The sequence below is a fragment of the Melospiza melodia genome, chromosome 4 (assembly GCF_035770615.1).
Source record: "Melospiza melodia melodia isolate bMelMel2 chromosome 4, bMelMel2.pri, whole genome shotgun sequence".
Lineage (NCBI taxonomy): Eukaryota > Metazoa > Chordata > Aves > Passeriformes > Passerellidae > Melospiza > Melospiza melodia.
This window is the reverse complement of record NC_086197.1, coordinates 8,012,112-8,031,636: the sequence shown is the minus strand read 5'-3', so window position 1 is coordinate 8,031,636 and position 19,525 is coordinate 8,012,112. Positions and strand designations below refer to the sequence as shown.

Below are 19,525 nucleotides of genomic sequence, written 5' to 3'. Positions count from 1 at the left end.
ACAAAACAAAAATGTGAAGCTTAAAACAATTATTATTTAATTAGTAAATTTCCTCTTTAATTAGTAAATTTAATTTCTCTTTATTTAGTAAATTTTCCATGCAAGGGGATTCTGAGGAACATCAGATAAATAATTCTAACTGGATATGCAATCTCTGCATTTTAACCCCAGTAACACAAAATACAACTTCAGCCCTTTATCTGGATTAGCAGAGAGAACCCCAAGTTCTGCATTTTTAATTCATACTGGCCCGTCCTTTGAAAAGTTCCCAGTTTCTCTCCTGCCATTTTTCACCTATTGAGGAAATGTCAAAAACATGCAGGAGCTCTCCCCAAGCCCCTCCAATCCCTTGTCATCACATAAAAAGTAGTTTATGAACACAAATTTGAATCAGTCCACAGTGTTACCATGGTGCCACCTCTTCATCGTCACCCCTCTTTGAGGACACAAGCTTCTGTCTTCAGGAGAAGCTTTGGTGAGATGCATCACCCACAAAGTTGTGTTTCAAATTTCATCTGACTTTGTGTCTCTCTCTGAAAGGGTTTTACATCTCAAGATGGAACTTAGCTGAGTTCCACAGCTGAGAAACCCAACTGGCAAGAGTTTAACCTGTCCACAGTTCCCATTCTGGGTACTTCCACCCTTTGGTCCCAGCACTCAGGGACCTTTGAGGCTGGAAGCTCAGGTAATGGAGATTTCACCTTGTGAATTTGATCCAGACCCCCTGTCACCCTGGGTGTTGAGCTGCTTGCACTCAGGGTTAGCCCTCTGGTAACACAGAGCACCTGAAGCATTGATCCCTCTTGAAACTGTTCCACAGAATAAGCTGGGAGAAGCCTCAGTTCACACTTGAGCCCTGGCTCCTGGGAGCTCCAATGATGCTGAGGCTCTCACTCTCCATCCCTGCCCGTGCTTTGTTGCAGCCATGGCTGTGCCAGGTCATGTTCCCTGGCTGATCCTTGGACACAATGTCCCAGCTCAACACCGGTTGTGTCTTTTCTCCATGGGCTTGTCTGGCCCCCTTAGCTCAATCTGGTCACTGGCACAGGGTCCTCAAGCACTGAGGCACTGCTCCTGCTGCCAGAGTGGCACCTCTTCCTATGGGTCAGCCTGTCCTTGCTGCTCCTGAGCACCTGGAGGATTTTCTGGAGAATCACCCCAGAAATGGTTGAGCAGCATCAGGGTGCACAGTGTTTAAAATGAAAAGGCTCAGAAGATGGCAAAGCACCAGAGCCCAAACACACAGCCTACCACAGGAATCCCCCTGCATCTGAGCAGGGAGAGCAGGGTCAGAGGGTGCCTGTGGCCATGGGGTGAGGGGTTTCTCAGACTGGGGCTGAAGCATTCAACTTGGGATTTTTAAATCAGCAGGTAGATGTAAAGACAAGAGTAAAGTGCATAAATCTCCAGAGGTCCCTTCTACACATGGAGTGGGACAGCAGAAAGGAGAACACAATCTATTGTTCAGTGAAAACCTGGCTTATTTCAGCAATCAGGGATCAATAGCCTGGTCTTTTACAGCCACTATTCTCCTGTGGATGGCCTGCAGAGTCAGGCCCTCTCATTGAGCTGCATCACACAGAGGGATGTGGAGTACAGCAAAGCTGAACCAATTTCCAGCCATGCAGAGCAGTGAAACCAATCCTGAAAACTCAGCCAGTATCTGTGCGCCTGTGACACCTGCTGCTGTCATTGCAGCTGGGCAGGGAAGGCTGTCTGCAGAAAAACCTACTTTGCATTCTAATGATATCCATCAGTAAAGGGAAAGGCCACTGGAAAAGGGTCAAATAACAGGAACTTGTTGAGTGTCAGGGAGACTTGGACCACACAGAGCAGTGGCAGAACAAACCACAGGAGGCTGCAATTGAACACTGATGAACACTGCTGCTGATTTCTTGAGTCATTAGAGACAGTTAACAGAGCAGAAATCTGAGTCAATACCAGGTTGCAGAGCCTGACGTCTCTGGGGTTAAACTCACTGATGCTTCGTTAGCAAAGCATGCAAGCTCTAAGCTGCATTTAGAATTCACTGATGAGGAGATTCCAAAATACCCAATCCTGCCAGCAAGCATTAGGCCAGCAACACACAGGTGTTAGGGAATTTGACTATTTGCAATTCCATCTGAGAAATGGGATCTAAGTGAGAGATGGGAAAGGAAAGACATGAAACAGTGTCCACACAGTTTCTTCTCCAAATTCCTCCCAAAATTTCACTTAACTGCTAGGACAAAGCCAGGCTGCTCCACCAGGAGGTCCCTCTATAAGAGACCAAGTGGTTCTGAAGTCTCTGGGTGAAACAATGTCCTGAGAGTCCAGGTGATTTGAGGCATCCCATAGGACAAGCACATTACCAGCAGCTGAGCTGACACACATGGACACTCCAGACTTTGTATATACCGGTATTTTACCTGACCACAGGCAAGAGTTTAACCTGTCCTTTGATGCTAAAACCAAGGGACATGACACATTCACACCTATGCAGCCAAACACTCCTCCACCTGAAATAGAGATGGTTGTATCCACTGCTCCTGGGCCATGGCATCACCTGAATTATCCCTGGGTGCTGCAGGGACAGTCATCATGACCTTAAAGTATGCCAGAAAGATAATTAACAACTAAAGAGATGGGCTTGTGCTGGGACAGTGCTTCACCCTGTGTTCCAGCAGCATGGAAGTATGGAAGCAGCCCCAGTGACCCCATCAGACCCTTCACAAGTGCAAGGAGCTTATCATCTCAGCAAAACACATCCCTTAGGCAGACCCATATCTGGCAGAGTCTTACAGAGGGATAAAGGCTGCAGAGAGGGCAGGCAAAGGACAAGCCCAAAGCCACATATTCTATACTGAAAGCAAAATTAGGAAAGTAATTGGGAAATGGATTCCTGAAAAGAACTACCTTGCTTTCAAATGCAGAGATAGCAACAAGGTCAGTGAGCTTAAAAATAGTATCTTGCCTTCTACTTACTTTTCCCTCCTTATCACATGGGGTGTGGATCTGGAAAAAGTCTTTGCTTGTGCATGGAGGTCGCTCTATGCACGCACTGGATCCCTCCTCTAAAAGAAAAGGTGAGAAACAGGATATTAAATTATCAAATGGTCCCTGGAAACAAACATAACAAGCTTGAAATCTGAAGGTTAAAATGAGTCAGCAGAAAATTATAAAAGGAAAATGAAAAATCAAGCTCTTAATGTTGTCTGCATGAACCTTCCCCTGAAATGAAGCAGGGGAACAGAGGAAATACCAGCTGTGAAATACTGTCACACTGAAATCCACTGATTCAGTGTATGCAGGGACAATTATTAGGAAGAAGTTTTTTAATCTGAGGATGGTGAGACACTGGAACAGGTCACCCAGAAAAGTTATGAATATCCCATCTCTGGAAACAGTTAAGGCCTGGTTGGATAGGGCTTTGAGCAAACTGGTCTAGTGGAAAATTCCCTTCACATGGCACAGAGGTTGGAATGAGCTTATTTCTAAGGTCCTTTCCAACCCAAACCACTCTATGCTTCCATCACACCCTCCCCACTTCAAACAACAATTTATACAGTTTACAGAGCATGGAAATATTTTCTCACTTGATAAGGAACATAACCACTCTAATCCTGTAGAGACTTCCTTACAACACTGACCCAATTTTTTCTCTTGCCAGATAATATTGTGATATTTCCATTCCCACTGTGAGCAGAGGAACAGGTCCCCAGGCATTTGCAGCCATTGGTGATAGCTGGTGCTATGGTCAGTAACTGATTCTTCAAGAACTTTCTAAAACTACTACAAGGAAGAAATTTGAAGACCTTTTGACTATGAAAAATAGATTAGGACCATGTCATTTGAAGATCACCACCTAACCATAGCTGGAAACACAGAACACTTTGGGACTAGGTTTTGCAACTAGATCACCCCATTTTCCCACCCCACAGGAGGCAGGGGCAAGGCAGGAGACAGTGTGTGGAAAAGACATCCTCAAAACATGTTAAGGCTGAAGGCAGTGATGAAGCAAATTCCTGTCATTGCCAACTCATAACACAAATTACCACGAGAGGGCACAGCACCACCACTCTATTCTTCAGAAGAACTCTCCCCTTCCTGCTCATAAAGGCCTCCATCCCTTCATGCTAACACTGACGGCACTAACAACGTTTGATTGTGGCCCATTATGTATCTATGTGCCCTCTGCATATTTTGGGAAGTCAATCATTTCCCCTTTAGATATTAGCTGGAGACTATCACTGCTGGATACAACCACACTCAGATCTGAAACAGCCCATGACTGCACATACTCAGACCTTCCTGGTTTTGCTTCATCCCAGTTGGTTTATGTACCTGCATAATACATTTCTTCTTTACACTTGGTGCACTCTTTAGCCCCTTTCTCAGAGTAAGTGTCTCGTGGGCACACCTGGCAGCCAGAGGCACCTGGTTTGTCACTGAAGGTTCCAGGCTTGCATGCGAAGCACTCAGACGTGTACGCAACCCCTGTAAGAAAAATTCTGGGTAAAGCACTGAAAGAGACTGTGAAAAATGCATATTTTATGATTGGCTTTTTGAAAATATGAAAATTAATATTATATGTGTTGTGTTAGAAAGTAATGCTGTATTAATTCTCTTAGTGTGAATTAATTCTCTTAGTGTAATGTGTATTAATTCTGTATTAATTCTCTTAGTGTAGTGTAATTCTCTTAGTGTGTAGTGTAGTGTGTTAAATATAGGTTTAGGTTATAAAAAATGTTAAAATAGAAACTATGCTATGTAGGATACTTTCTTAAAGAAAGGACTTGCACTGAGATAGCAGCCTGACAGGACACCTGAATCTTTCAGAGAAAAAGAATTTATTGCTCCATTATCAGAAGAAATGAACTTCTTCCCACCTCGAAGGCGCTGTTAGGATTCGGAGGAAGAGGGTGACAATGACCAGACAGAATCCTGTGTTTGAATGGAATTTATGCATCATGTATGAGGTGTATGAATATGCAACAGGCAATTGCTTTTAATAGTTAATCCTCTGTTAACGTGTGTCCTTTTTTGGGCTCGTGCTGCCCAGGAAAAGGTACCCGGACGTCCGTAACTCTTTGTATTTATTGTCTCTAATTCAAATTGTCCAAATTCTCATTACTCTAATTGTATTACTATTTTTATAAACATTTTATTACTATCAAATTTTTAAAATTTTAAAAACAAGTGATTGGCGTTTTTCACAGAGACCCATCTGTAACTCCTGCCTACATGGGTTTATGGCTGAGAGCAAACCAGCTGCATAAAAAATCACACTCAGTTCCACCACTCACTTAATACACTTCAGCTTTGCTGACCCATAATTTAGGTCTTTAATGTTTATACCTCAATAAAGTCTGACCCATCTAAGAACCTTATGTGACACTCCCAGTTTTATTACACTTAGCCCAGGGCCAAAAGAGCAATTCCAGAAAAAACAGATCATTTGAATATTACTTCAACTGTCACTGTTATGATATATATCCAGTTATCACTGTTGAGAGGCTTACCAATAACCACAGTCTTTCTATCCTACAACAAAGAAAACCTGTTTATTCCTTTTTCTCTTTATTTGCTAATCTAGTCTTTTCCAGTAGATGGCAACATTTTCCAGATAAACTAATTTTTCAGCCTTTCCTCGCTGTGAAGTTTTGCTGTTCTGTTTCTACTCTTCAGAGAAGGAGACAGGGGGCAAGGGGCTAAAAAAAAACACTTCAGTGCTGTAGGCACAGCAGTATAAGTAGCACTTGGCAAACATTGTGACAAAAGAGTGAGATAAAACCTCAAAGACAAATTCTACTTACCTTCAATTGTGATGTTCTTCACTAAAACTGGTTTTACAACTTTGGAGCCCATGAGAATCCCTGTTGTTCTCCAGTATAATATATTGCTACCTGATTTCAGAGTTACCTGCAACAACACATGTGAGTTAGCAAACATCCCCTTGCCAAGACTTTATTTCCTACTTCCATTCAAATTTCTTGCATCCTAGCAGCTTTTCATGTGCTGTTTAGTGGGTCAAGAGGTAATGGTAAAACAATAGACAGATGTTGTACAGACATATCTGAGGAGTGCCAAAATGTGCTTTATGGAAATGTTTATCAACACCCCAGTTGGAAAAACACCAAGAGCTGTTTCTGACCTTGTTGTAAGCAGAATTTGGAAAAAGCTGTTCCTGTCTTTATCCAACTACCCTTGGCACTCAAGAGCTTTTATCTCCAGCCTTATGTTCAGATATAGTCAATCAGTTTGTTTTTAAAGCCTTGAGATACTCTTTCATAAAGAAACTCAACAGGACCCAGACTTTGAAAATCCAGTCCACAAGTGAATTTTGTTTATAGGTTTTAAAAATCAACTTCTATCTGCACATAACACCACAGTATCATGACCAGAAAGCCAGACACAATCCATGGCTATCTCCAGCAGCGGTCTCATCCCTCCTGCTCATTTCTGATTGCAAACAGCAAATGAGATGCAGAAAACAACCTAGTTTCTGACTGCCCTGACCCACTTGTGTTCATGGCATGGTGCAGTGAGTGACTGCACAACCCCTGTGGAAGGGTGGTGGGTTGGTGGCATCATGGCTGAGGTAAGGAAAACCTATTTATTCCTTTTTCTCTTTATTTGCTAATCCAGTCTGTAGGAAGGCAGGAAAACTTCTCCAGCAGCAGTTTTGGTGCCTTCTGCCTTCAACTCACTTGTGTAACTATGGTATAACTCTCATCACTAAAAGCAGCAGGTTCACCAAGCCCCTGCCTGGCCTGGTGTTCCATACCTACTAGCCCAGTACAAGATGTTTAGTGCCAACAGCAGGATAATGGCCTGAAAGTGCTATATTTTCACACAAGAAGAGGGATAAACTCTACCAGCATAAGGGTCCAGGATAATGTGATTTACAGCAGGCCTGGCAGGACCACAGTTCTTGTTCACCCAGGGTAGAGAGTCGAAAAATTTAGCTAAGAGAAGATACAGCGTATTGTATCACCCACACCCAAACATCTGCTACCCACAAGGGCAGAGGAGAGCTGAGCTGTCACATGTAACAGGGGAGCTGGGACCATACTGAAACAGGCACCAGGTTGTGTGAGGTGAGGGACCCAACACCAGCTCCAGCAGCAGGACTCACTTGCTGAGAGCAGAGACTGCAGCACCTGCAAAATTGTGCTCACAGAAGACACCTTGTCAGGATTTACAGAAAAAGTCCCTCAGGACAGCCAGAATCATCATCTCACCTAGCCCATGTCTACATTTCAGCCAGTCATCCCAACAACTTTTATAGACAGTGAGGACACTTGCACATTCCAGATGAAGAGCTCAGATGGCACCATCTCCCATGCAGACTGCCTACATCCCTCAGCTCACCCAAATCAGTGCCCTGGCCTTGGATCTACCTCTCAGCTCATGCCACTCATCCCTCCTCAGCCAGTTTTCCAGCTTCCCAGAGTAAACTGTATTGGTCTTGCACCTGACCCAACAGGCACTCCAACCAGAGCTGGCTCAGGAACATAGTTTCTCCTCCAGGAGGAAAAGCACCCGATGGAAAACAGAGAGTGTGCAGTTGCCTATGCCCACAAAAGCCTTTTTCTTCTGGCACAATGTCCCCTGTGCTGGGCCTTTGCTGATATGGCTCTGGGGACAAGGGTGTGATGGTGTAGTGGGAGCCAGGCCTCAGCTGATGAGCTGGTCTGCGCATGATCCTGTGAATGTGATGTTCACAGGGCAAACTCAGGCAGCCAAAGGGCTCCTACCCCCAACACAGACAGGCTCATATCCCTGCTGCAGGAGCCACCCTGGTGCTGCCAGCTGGTTTTTCACACAAGCCCCCATGGAGGAGAGGTTGGGTGCAGTCCAGCTCTAGCTCTTCTGCACACGCTTGGGAATGAAATGCCCATCCTGCTTGTCTCCACATGCACACCCCACTCCCACTGCTCTGCCAAGGCACTGAGAATAATCTTGTGTTCTCATGAGCAAGCAATGGTAGTACAAGATTTCAATTACAATCATGCAGAGTGATTGCGGCACGCAGATTTGCATAAATCTATTCAACCTCATAAAACACTTAATTCAAAGCCCAGGGAAATCAATACAAACTCTTGCATCTATATAATTTCCTTTGGGATCAGCTCCTTAGGGATCTCCATGACTTTTCCCCTCAGTGCTAGGAAAGCTCTGCTTCTTCAAATGCATTCACAGGAGCTGGCCCATGTTTGGTGTCTGGACAGAGGAAATTACAGACATTTAAAAATGGAAAAAAACTTCATTGAGGAATTTTTCACACACTTACAGAATGAGAGCCCCATTCCCCGTTGTCTGTAAGCTTCACCCATTTGTCTGCTGTGGACTCCATTTCTTTGCACTGGTCATTTTGTATCTGTTAATAAAAACACAATATCAGTGACTTCAATCAGGTGCATCTCTCTGGCAGCATAATGACTACTGGGAATGATAAGATTCAGCTCTGTTCCTCTTGTCTACATATATAGACAGCTGCCTTACTTGTGGCAAGATAAACTCCCAACTTTCAACATCTGCAACAGCTTAACAGTGCCTCCACCAGCCCCCTCTGACACAGATGGTAAAAAAAGAGGAGGATGAGATGATTTCAGGCTTGTCCTCATGTTGTATGGGCAGACAAGGATGTTGAGCATCTTGTCTTGCTCCTTTATTCTTCTCCTGAGCCTACCAAGACTTAATTCTCTAAAACCCAGAGGTTTCTAAGTCATAGGGGAAGCAGGAATGGATGGGCCAAAGCTGGAAGACAAAATGTTATCTCTACAGCCAATATGTGCTTTCCCTTTGGCCTGCTGCCACCTGACCCAGGGATGAGAATAAAGCTTTCAAGGCAGAGGCAACATGCCATGGGGAGTCTGTCCTGGCACAAGTGGGAGGCTGTCTGTCCCTTGCCTGGGTCCAGGGCAGCTCAGAATCATTTCCTTACAGCAGGGTTTGGTGCAGCTCTTTCTTCTTATACCTTCTCAGATGAAAAAGTATCAAGTTCCCTTTGAGGCACAAGATCACATACTCAGCTTTTATTGCACCAGGGAGAAAGGCCACTTCAACACTTTCACACACTTGACCTGGAGTCAAGGATCCTCCTTAAAGTTGCTCCAAATCAAACCTGAAATAAGCTGTGCAACTCCACATCCTCCAAAGCATCTATACACTCAATTCCCACCTAGACCAACTGCATTGAGGAAAAGAGGTGTGAAGAAGCACCTGTGTAGAAGGAAAATCCCTAATTATCTTGTGCAACCTGAGCTACAACACCCTTTTGTCTTGGTTCCCACCTGCAAAGAGGAGGTAAGAATATACAGCCTCTTTTTAGCAGATGTAAAGGGCTTCAATAGGTAAATAGAGCCAAGGAAGGGCAGATAAAACACCTCACCATTTCCCAGTGAAATGGTGCCACTGGGACTGAAATGCCAATGCCACTGCCACTGAAATACCACTGTCCAGAGCTAAAGTGTCATTGTTAAATATATTTCAGCACAAAGGCATGCTGGAGGGGAAAAAATGACTTTTACAGGAGAATTAAATATGGTTTCCCTGAAATACTGAGGCTGACTAGGAATTTATGGACATTTCTATAAAGGGCTGCAGCACACATTGTCTCTTGAACCGGGGATGATAAATTCAGAGAAGGTGAATGAGTGGGATGTGGACAGAAGCAATAATCAAGAAGCCATTCTCAAAGCCAGTGCTCACAGAAACAATATATTTGCAGATCTGCCAGCCAGTCAAGCAACTGGAGCTCGGATTCATAATCCTGGCACACTCACCTTCAGCAAAGCATGGTTGCTGCTTTCTTCCCATGAAGAAGGCAGGATAGTCCAATACAAAAGAGAAATGCCCAAATAACATTGCCTGCATGGTCTGTTATCCAAGTGCAGCAGCAAGCTATCACACTGATGGAGCAGCATGAAGGCGCCTCCAACAGGTAATTTTTGTCTTCCTTTTCTGGCTCTACTAAGGATAAGATACTTTACACTTTTCCCCAAACTTCAATAAATATTAACCAACACCAGCTAAGAGTTCTCACTCCTGTGAGGTGCCATGAGCTGTGTCCTTCTGATGAAAACCAGAGCTTGTCAGACAGGTAAAGGGGCAGTAACAGAGGAGACTGAAAATTTCCAGTCATCTGCCTCTCTGAGTCACCCTCCCATCACATTTTTTTCTGTCCCACATGGCAGGTACAACAAAACAAGGACAGTGGAACCTTCCAAAGCACCTCAGTAATGTGGGGCATTTACACCCCACTGCAAATCCTGGTGCTGGGAACCCTCCAGCTCACTGGGCAGTAGCCAGTCCAGCCAGGTGGGCAGAGAAGGGCTGCCTTCCCCATTCTGCTCACTGCTGACCAGACACTTTCAGCAATTTGAGCACACCATGGTGCAAGCCCAGCCAGGCTGTTCCCAGTCAGAGCTAATGATCCCCAGCCCCTCCTTTTCACAGCATGGACACATCCTCAGAGACTAATTCCTGCTGAAAGCCACCTGAATTTCTCCTGCTTTTCTTTTCATCTTAATTACTAAATTACTAGGACACAAACTGACCTAAAACTAAAGGTTTCCACATAGTACCACCTTGGAGGAAGTCTTTTTAAATGTCAAGTCCCTTCAAAGACATCTCAAATCAGACACTCCTAAATAGGAGCATCTACCACCAACACCTGTCTTGCAAAAGGATGGACTAACTGGGGCAGTCATGATCCCCAATGGCAAAATCCCAGTGCATGGCAGACAGAATCAGTTCAGACTGAGTTTTGAAGATTAAATAAATGTCACAAGACAGTATAAGTGACAGAAATAGAAGCAGAATTTTTTATATCGTTCAGCAATAACAAGTTATGGGCACGCAGGGAACTTAAAAGGGAGAAAGCTGCTGCTAATGATCTGGGGTGAATTCTTGCAAAATAAGGTTGGATTCACCATTTTAAAGGCCTTACAAAAAATTCAAAGAAGATGTTGTTGTCAATATACTGGTACTCAAAGAAGACAGAGCCGGATTTCTTCAGGTGCACAGCGTAGATGAGAGAAACTGTACAGTCATCCCTGTTGGACTCGATGTAATTCCCTCGAGGTGTCCATGAAGAGCTGGGGAACATAAACAAAACAAGCCTCAACTGAGATCACAGATATTGAAGATACTTTTTGTACACTAATACACAACTACATGTTACATAATAAAGACCCCTGAATCCCAAAACAGCTAACTGCAGTGAATTTATAAATTTATTACAGGATCTCTATTTATTTTTTCAGATATAGTAAATATAATAATTTTATTTTATATCTTTATATATAATTTTATATAATAATATATTATATCTCATATATTATGTAATATAATTATACATAATATAATATATTATATATTATTTTGTATAATAATAAATAATAGTATGTAATTCTATATAATATAAAATATATTTTATATAAATTATATATGCATTATTTATATATCATTAATATATAAAATAAAAATTAATAAAAATATATAAATAATATAAATAATAGATCTTTATAAAGTAAAAATAATAAATTAATAATAGATAATTTAAATTCTCTCTATATAAAAATTATTTCATATATTTATATATAGTATATCATATTATATAATGATATATAATGATATTTAATAATTTTATTTTATATCTTTATATATTTTTATATGTTACATTAATAATATAAAACAATAATTTTCCATGAAACTGTGCAAGGGAAAGGATATGGTATGAAAAATTTAGGACTCAGCCTATATAAGAAAGTTTTATTATCCGCAGGTTCAATATACCTTCAATTACACTCAGAAACAGCGTTCTACAAGCACCACAGGTCCCTAAACAGGCCATAAAAGGACCTTTTACTATAAAGCCACATTCACTATACCATGACCCAAAAAAGAGCAGCTCCAGGCTGGCCTTAAACTCAGTGGCTGCCGATGAGCCCAAGGAGACCACGGTGACAGCAAAGAGATGGGGTACAGATTTCACCTCCCAGCCACCCTCCTTTGCCATCAGCAGGGCTGGCTGCTCTCTGCAGAGCTTAGCTGAGTCACTAAGCAGCTTTGTGCTGCTGAGCTGTCCCAGGTTTGCCCCCAGCTGCCCAGGCCAGGCGCAAGCAGAGCTCCTCACTTGTTGCAGCTGTCGGCTTTGCCCTCGGAGGAGCCCAGCGCCGTGTCCATGAACGTCGCCACGTTGGAGAATCCTGCCGGCAGCTCATCCCACTCGTCAAACTTGATCCCACTGCCCAGTGAGTAGGTCCCCTCTGCACACTTGCTGCACACCTGGTTCTTCATCTCCAGGTACTCTCCAGAGGCACAGGAGAAAGCTGGGGAGACAATAATTTACAACATAGGAATTAATTCATCAATCCTTATTAATTTGCTCTGTTTTTTCTGTCACTTAATTAATTAAGATTGAACTGCCACTAAAGGGAAGCAAACAGAATGTCCCAGCCCCAGGAACACAACAGCAGAACTACCAACATCATCAGCAAAATTGAGATGTTCACCTGGGTTTTCACTGGAGTGGCAGCACTGAAACCAAACCCTGGTGACAGCTCCTGATTTGCAGCTTGCCTCCACTGGCAAAAGAAGATTTTTAGAAACAAAATCTCTATTGACAGATTGTGTCAAAAAGCAATTTGTGAAAATGAGTATTTATAATAGAGTTCTCCTCACACTTGCTCACCCAACTGTTACACTTTGAACTCAATTAAAACCAACAGTACTTGAGAGTCAGAACAGACTTTTCTACTCATCTAAGCTAAGAAGGGCACACAGCAGCAGGCTGACAGTCATATAACACTACAAACCTTGCCTGAGAGTAGCAGACCTAATCCAAAGGCCTCTCTGTGTTTCTCCTCACATGAACTACCTACAAAGCCTCAAACATCTTGCCTGATAGACCATGTGGTCTTGGAAAAGGTCACCCACAGGGTTGTGACTAGAAGATGAGGATCTTTGATTAGGGTGACATTAACATGCTGAGAAAATAACCACTGGTTGTCAGCACAGCAAAGGCATTATTCAAAATCTGTGTAATTAAGGGAAGTACAATTAGGAGGTATATTCACAAAGTGCTTTTTTTTCTGATGTCTCTAAAATTATTTCCTCCTAACAGCTGTATGCTCCTTGTCCCCCTGATCACATCTCTGCCTGGTAAGGGAAGATTATTCCCATTATGAAAGAGATACCTAGACAGTAGCTGAAGTCCTGTCAGCCCACAGAGCCCCATGTCTGTGTCAGGAATCACAATTCCTGCCTGGACACTCATTTCAATGGCAGGCCATCCCATTTTCCCTCAGTACCATGCTGCATCCTGTCCTCTTTGAGACTGAACATCCTGAATGGAAAAAAAATGAGCACTTTCTGCAGCCCATAGTACTTCCTACAACGTTTGCAGGTTTTTTAATTACTCCAGTCAAGTCAAAGCAGGATCCAGAGCAATGCACACAACTCACATCCCAAGAAATGATGGGATTTTCTTCTGTTTCACACATGCCACATTGCACAGTGACAGATCTTTCAGACACTCTCTTTGACAGACATAAACTCATTAGCCTGGGAAACTGCAGGATGAGACCAGACTGGCAGCCAAAGTGGTGAAACTGGCCCAAAACAATGACGTCGGCTGAAGTCCCAGAAAATGTGGTTCCACAGATGTGCCAGTATTTATCTAAGCTGCAGAAAAAACTTGTTTTATTGTAAGAACTTTGATTAACTCATGGCTGTGTAACATGAATCTCCATCTGAATCCAACTAACAATTCTGGCTCCCATTTCTGTCCCAGTACCAGCAGGATTTCTTTCTGTAATTGTCCTTAGTGCATGGCACTGGAAAGCAGATTAAAGATCTGTTTTGATGGAGTGATCTGCCAAAGGGTCATTTTTCCTTCTTGGTCCTATCAGCATACTCTGAACTTGAGACAGATTTCTAACCCTGCTGCTCACTGGTGATGGACCAAGAAGGAAAGTGGGCAGGATCCAGGCAGAGATGGGTGTGGGGTGGGAATAAACAAAGAAATCCTGCCATGATGGAGTTCTGTGAAAGACTGACAGACAGACAGAAAATCCACCCTCAATAAGGGCAAGTGGTTCACTATAAGCAACAAGATAGAGCTAACACCCCACCTGACTGACTGTGTGACCTCAGCTCAAGCCACAGGATCTCCCTGCCCCTGGGGTGGGAAACAGCTTCCTTCAGAGATTTGGGAAGTAAAAGCAGTAAACACATCCCTGTGTGTCTGAACTGTGACCACACTTTGTACAGCTTTTCACCTTAAATATATAAAGATGTCCTGACTCACTGCTTTAGCATAATTAATAAATATTGCTTTATTTTTTCCTTTTGAAGGGTGCAGAGAAAAGCTATCAGAAAGGGAAGCAGAAAAGTAAGGTCTCTCATGACATCTTTGAATTCTTTAATAGTTTCAGCTTTTTTTTTTTAAGGAAAGCTAAATAGCAGGAAATTGAAAGTGCGGCTTAGCCATTCCAGAATCATGAAATTCAACTCAGGAGTCAAGAACCATGAGCAATTCACTGCCATAATGAAGATGCTGAGGGCAGCAGAGCCTCCTCTTCCATCACAGTGAGGCTGAGCAGAGATTTTTACTTTAGCTGAACTAATATGTTTTAACCCCTTGCAAACTGATCATTTGAGAGAAATAAAAGAGTGCAAGAGATTTGTGCAAGACACATCACACATCTCTCACCTTCCAGGAAATAGGTGAGCCTTTCTCTTATTTTTTGGGGAATTACTTTCTTTCCTTGTAAGAATTGTATTTAAAAGGCAGCAGCATTTCCCATCAAAACACATTCCCCTGCAAGCAAACTGGCTCTGAGCATGCCAGCTGCTTGCCAGGTTCAATTTGGGGCTGAATGTGGCTAATGGCAACATGAACCACTTTCAACACTGGAACAGATGCAGCATTTGGTCTCGTTCCAGCTGGAGAAGGGTGGGGAGGAAATCCAGTGTGTGGTGAGCATGAAGATGGTCTCCTCTCCTAGAGTCCCACAGCTTGGTCTTTCATCAAGGGGGAGACCAAAAACAGGGCAAACTTTCTTTAGTCTAAATTGCATCATTTCAAGAGTTCATCCCAGCAGGAGACAGGGAGATGAGTCACTTGTGGAGGGACAGAGCACAGATCCACCCCAGGGCATCCCAGGAGCTTCTCCTTTCTCATGGCTACTCCATATCACTAAGACATAGCTGAGCACAGATGCAGCACTTCCCAGCAGCCACAGAAACAGCTGGAATTATTGCAGCACTGCTGTGTTTGTGAGGGTGACACACACGAGATGCTGCCGACAAGAAGGACTGCATCACAACTTAGGAAGTTAAGGAGTGATGCAAAGTTGTGGGAACACAAATTCTATATTTTAGGTGTGTGCTCTAATTTGTCCTCCACTAAATCCTCCCTCTTCAGAATCCAGAGGAAAAAATATTCTTCCACATTAGAGGAAGATTCTGTGAACACCCCTGACCCAAGAGTTCATTTGTTTAGGTATTTGATATGTTATTTTCAAAGAAACCATTTCTACTGAATAACTGGACATCACTGTTTTCTGTCCCTCTCTAATTGCAGACTTTACTATTACACCTCTCAAATATCAGTTTGGCTGTTACACACCAACTTAGACAGAGTAATGCACGTTGTGAAGACTGAATGTGATATTTCTGTGAAGAAAACTGTGAAATGAATGGAAAGATTTCATGGTTTGCCCCATCATGGGCATTTTTAAAATTGGGAGAACATTTCCAGAGGCAGTTAGGAACAGCAGGACACGCTGTGGTGCTGGATACACTGCTGCCTTTGGAGCTGATACAATTATTGGTGATTGAAGCTGCAGCTTTCCTAAATAACTACAGAAGGGAAAAAAAAATTTAGTTTGTGCAGGTGACTAGTCTTTCTCACAAAAAGATGTTGTAAAGTACAGCTTAACTAGATATTTCCCCAGGCAGCCACACATATTCCTACACACATGCAATAAAGCTGACAGTGTATGTACACACTTAATAAAAAATTTACATGAGACCCAGTGCTAATAGCTACCACTGTATAAGTCTTGTCAAACAGACCTCATTTCATTCTTTAAAGAGATTACAAGTCACTTGATGAAGGTGATGGAGTGGATGTGGCATTCACATTTTCTGGAAAAATCCCTTTGCCCAGGATTTCTCTCCTGAGAAGCTGAGAAGCCTCAGAGAAAAAGGAAAACAATAATTATCTGATTTCCTTCTCCCGTGTTGTGCTCACATGTGGAATGTGTTTGGAGATTGTTTACCCACAGGTGATTGTTTCATTGGATTCTTCTGTGAGTTGTTTTGACTCATTGGCCAATCAGGGCCAAGCTGTGTCAGGATTCTGGAAAGAGTCAGGAGTTTTCTTTATTATCTTTTCAGCATTCTGTAAGTATCCTTTCTGTATTCTTCAGTATGGTTTAGTATAGTATTCTTTATTATAATATAGTATCATAAAATAGTAAATTAGCCTTTTGAGAACATGGAGTCAGATTCATCATTCCTTCCTGCCACCAGGGACCCCACAAATACAGTAGAGTGGATGTCACGGACTTAGGGTTCCTAACACAGCTGCATGTCACTCTGATGAAGAAAGGTGGGGAACACCTTAAAGGGATTGAGAACTGCCTGAGTAACAGATCTCAGGTGGGGCTGCTAGAAATTAGAAATTATCCTTGAGCAGGGAGGAAGGGGCAGTTCTGCCTGCCCAGGACTGAGTCTGATGGCTGCCCACATTTTTCTCAATGATCTGCAGGCAAAAAGAAAAAGAATGGTATCAAGATTGGCAGGGGAGAGGCTGTTACCAAGCCTGAGCCCACTCAAAGTCAGTGTGCTGACACTAGTGAGATCTGGATAAATTCAGAGGTGCAGGTAGAGACGTGGAGGATGAAACATGTATTACAGAGAAGAAGATTGTTATAATGCTGCATATAGATATGATTTGGCATTTTTAGGAGGTCAGTACAAAACAAAAGGATTTCAAATGGTTTTAAAATTAGAGGTAATGTCCTCCAGTGAGAGATCTGAAGTGCTTAATCTAGTTAGTTTATCACAAGAAGATTGAAAGTCAACTTGATTAATATATAAGCATCTCCAGGGGGAGAAAACACAAGATCCTGCTGCAGTTTTTAATCAAGCAGACAAATGCATGAGAAGAGCTACCTTCTGGAAGCTGAACCCAAACAAACTCAAATTAGAAATAAGGCACAGATTTTTAATAGGAGGAATGACTGACTGCTGGAACAATCTGTCATGGCATGTGATGGACTCTTTGTCTCTCAAGTGTTTCATGCCATAACTGGATAGCATATGGAAGAAAATCTCATGCCAAATACCCATTATCAGCCCCTCCATCAGCCTGGCTGTGTGTATTTTAATGGTCTGCGAGGTCAGACCAGCAAATTTAATTAAACCCCTTACTCTTAAGCGCTGAGTCAAGATCAGTGGTGCCCTGCCTCCCTCCTAGGACACACCATGAGGACTGGGGCATCCTGAAGCAGGAGCCCTGCCCATGGTGTAACCACTTCCAAGGAGTGCTTGCAGTCCATCACTTGGCAGATCTGATTGCACTTCACAATCACTTGCCAGCCATGGAAACAGCTCTCCAGAGGCCAAAACAGACCATAAACAAGCTTGTCTCATTTGCCCTTTGACTGCAAGTCTCCAGGGTCACATTCTGTCTTTTAGTTCACAGTGACCCTCCTGGTGATTTTGGTGGACTTGGAACAATATTAGCTGGCACATTTCTATTAAGTGACCACATCATTCTCACATTGCTTAACTCTCTGATGCTCCAGCATCAGATCAGGACAGGATTACCATAAGCAAAGATTGCCAAACAGAGTAGATCCTCACATGTATTTGGCTACTCAGCTTCTCCTGAGCACTGAAACTTTCCTCTGGAGTGTTTTCTCATGCCAAGTATCTTGCAGATACTGCCACATTGTGAGAGGGATCAGAATATTTGAGATTTCACCAGAAAATTAACCAAAGCTGTCTCAATACCATGCATCCTCCAACACCAAACTATAATGTATTCAATTGCTTTCCTCCCTTATGCAGCCCTGGCCTCTAACTCTTCCCTCATCCAGCTTCCAATCCCACTTGGACCCACTACTTCTACCTCCACCACTCTTCTCAGCAGACTTTTTCCTCCAGACATTTCTTACTTAAAACTAAAACTAAACTATCTCAGGTCTTCCGTTTATTCTGTTGCCACTGAACATGTGCACATTTATGTCCCCCCAGCTTTCAAAAATTAGGATTAATTAAAAAAGAAAAAGACACAGGACTGGACTTTACCAATTTGTACAACATCAGAAGGGGATAGCAATTGAGCAGTTCTACACAAATCAATGAAAACACAAAGCAAAGATAATCTCAAACACTGTTTTCCATCTCTCCCCTCTCCATTCCTCTGTTGCTCATCCAAAGCCCCACGATCTGGGATTCAGGTGACGTGCAGCCATCCCCTGCAGGCAGAGTCAGGCCTGAACTGTCTCAGCCTCCCATGGGCAGAGGTGGAAATGTGAGGTTGGCAGCATCAGGCAGCTGTGTCCCAGAACAGCTGCTGTTTTCAGCACACACATGGCACAAGCCTGGAGGGGAAGCTGTGGCCAAGGACAAGCACACAGAGGCTTTTCAGTGATACCCTGGGGCATCAGGGTCCACACAACATGGAACCAAGGAGCAACCAAAGCACAGAATGAGGAGGGGAAAAAAAGAGAGGAAGACAAAGGATGAGAGGAAATCATTGCTTTATTATTAATGTTTCCTATAATCTTGCCAGCTTCAGAATGTCTTCTGTGAATAATTTATACAAGGCTTCTCCAATAGGCTGTGAATAATTGATGTTCGTTTTCGTCAGTCATTATTTCCCATTGTGTTACCAGGAACTAGACTGAATCTTAATTAAAAAAAGAAAAAAGTCTGTCTAGGCTGTTTAGTCTTAGAAATGTGATCATACTGAAACCTGATACAACTTGGGCAAGAGTCCCTTTTGTGGAATACCTCTGCATTTCATAGGAATACATAACTTTTCCTTTTATCCAAAAAATAATGAAATACAGCAAAGCTTTTTTCAGTTCACCTCTTTTCCCCAGCTGGCCTGCCACATAGGACACTTTATTATCACTTTATTGCATCATTTGGACACTGAAAGGCGTGGGTTTGGAATGGAAATAATCAATTCACAGCAGTGTGGTGTGGAGAGCAGGAATGCAGCGATCACCAAGAGCTTAGGAAGCACATTTGCTACCAGGGTTTGAGCAGCCATCCCAGTGGAGACGGCAGGAAACACATCTGGAGGTGAGTGAGCATCTCTCCAGCCCTACTGACTCCATCAGGCACATTTTGATTGTTCATCAGCCAAAGTGGTTCTAGCGCCATTTGATGGTCTCTGCACACACACACAGCCCTTGCCCCTCATCCCTCTACCAAGCCATAACCAATCTCAAGGTCTTGCCAGCTGCTTCCCTCTTGAAAGACAAATTAGTGACTCAGAGGACTTTCT

At 43.0% G+C, this 19,525-nt stretch overlaps 1 protein-coding gene across 1 annotated transcript in view; it reads right to left on the bottom strand.

The window, feature by feature from the left end:
* The window catches only part of ELAPOR2 (endosome-lysosome associated apoptosis and autophagy regulator family member 2), a 101,824-nt gene that overhangs the window by 23,485 nt on the left and 58,814 nt on the right, over positions 1 to 19,525 (bottom strand). Inside the window, exons 3-8 of the mRNA XM_063153775.1 lie at positions 12,125 to 12,320; positions 10,937 to 11,084; positions 8,276 to 8,362; positions 5,796 to 5,901; positions 4,324 to 4,476; positions 2,965 to 3,053 (exon numbers count right to left, since the gene is read on the bottom strand). Of these exons, the coding sequence (XP_063009845.1) occupies positions 2,965 to 3,053; positions 4,324 to 4,476; positions 5,796 to 5,901; positions 8,276 to 8,362; positions 10,937 to 11,084; positions 12,125 to 12,320 (779 nt within the window). The remainder of the gene's footprint in view (positions 1 to 2,964; positions 3,054 to 4,323; positions 4,477 to 5,795; positions 5,902 to 8,275; positions 8,363 to 10,936; positions 11,085 to 12,124; positions 12,321 to 19,525) is intronic.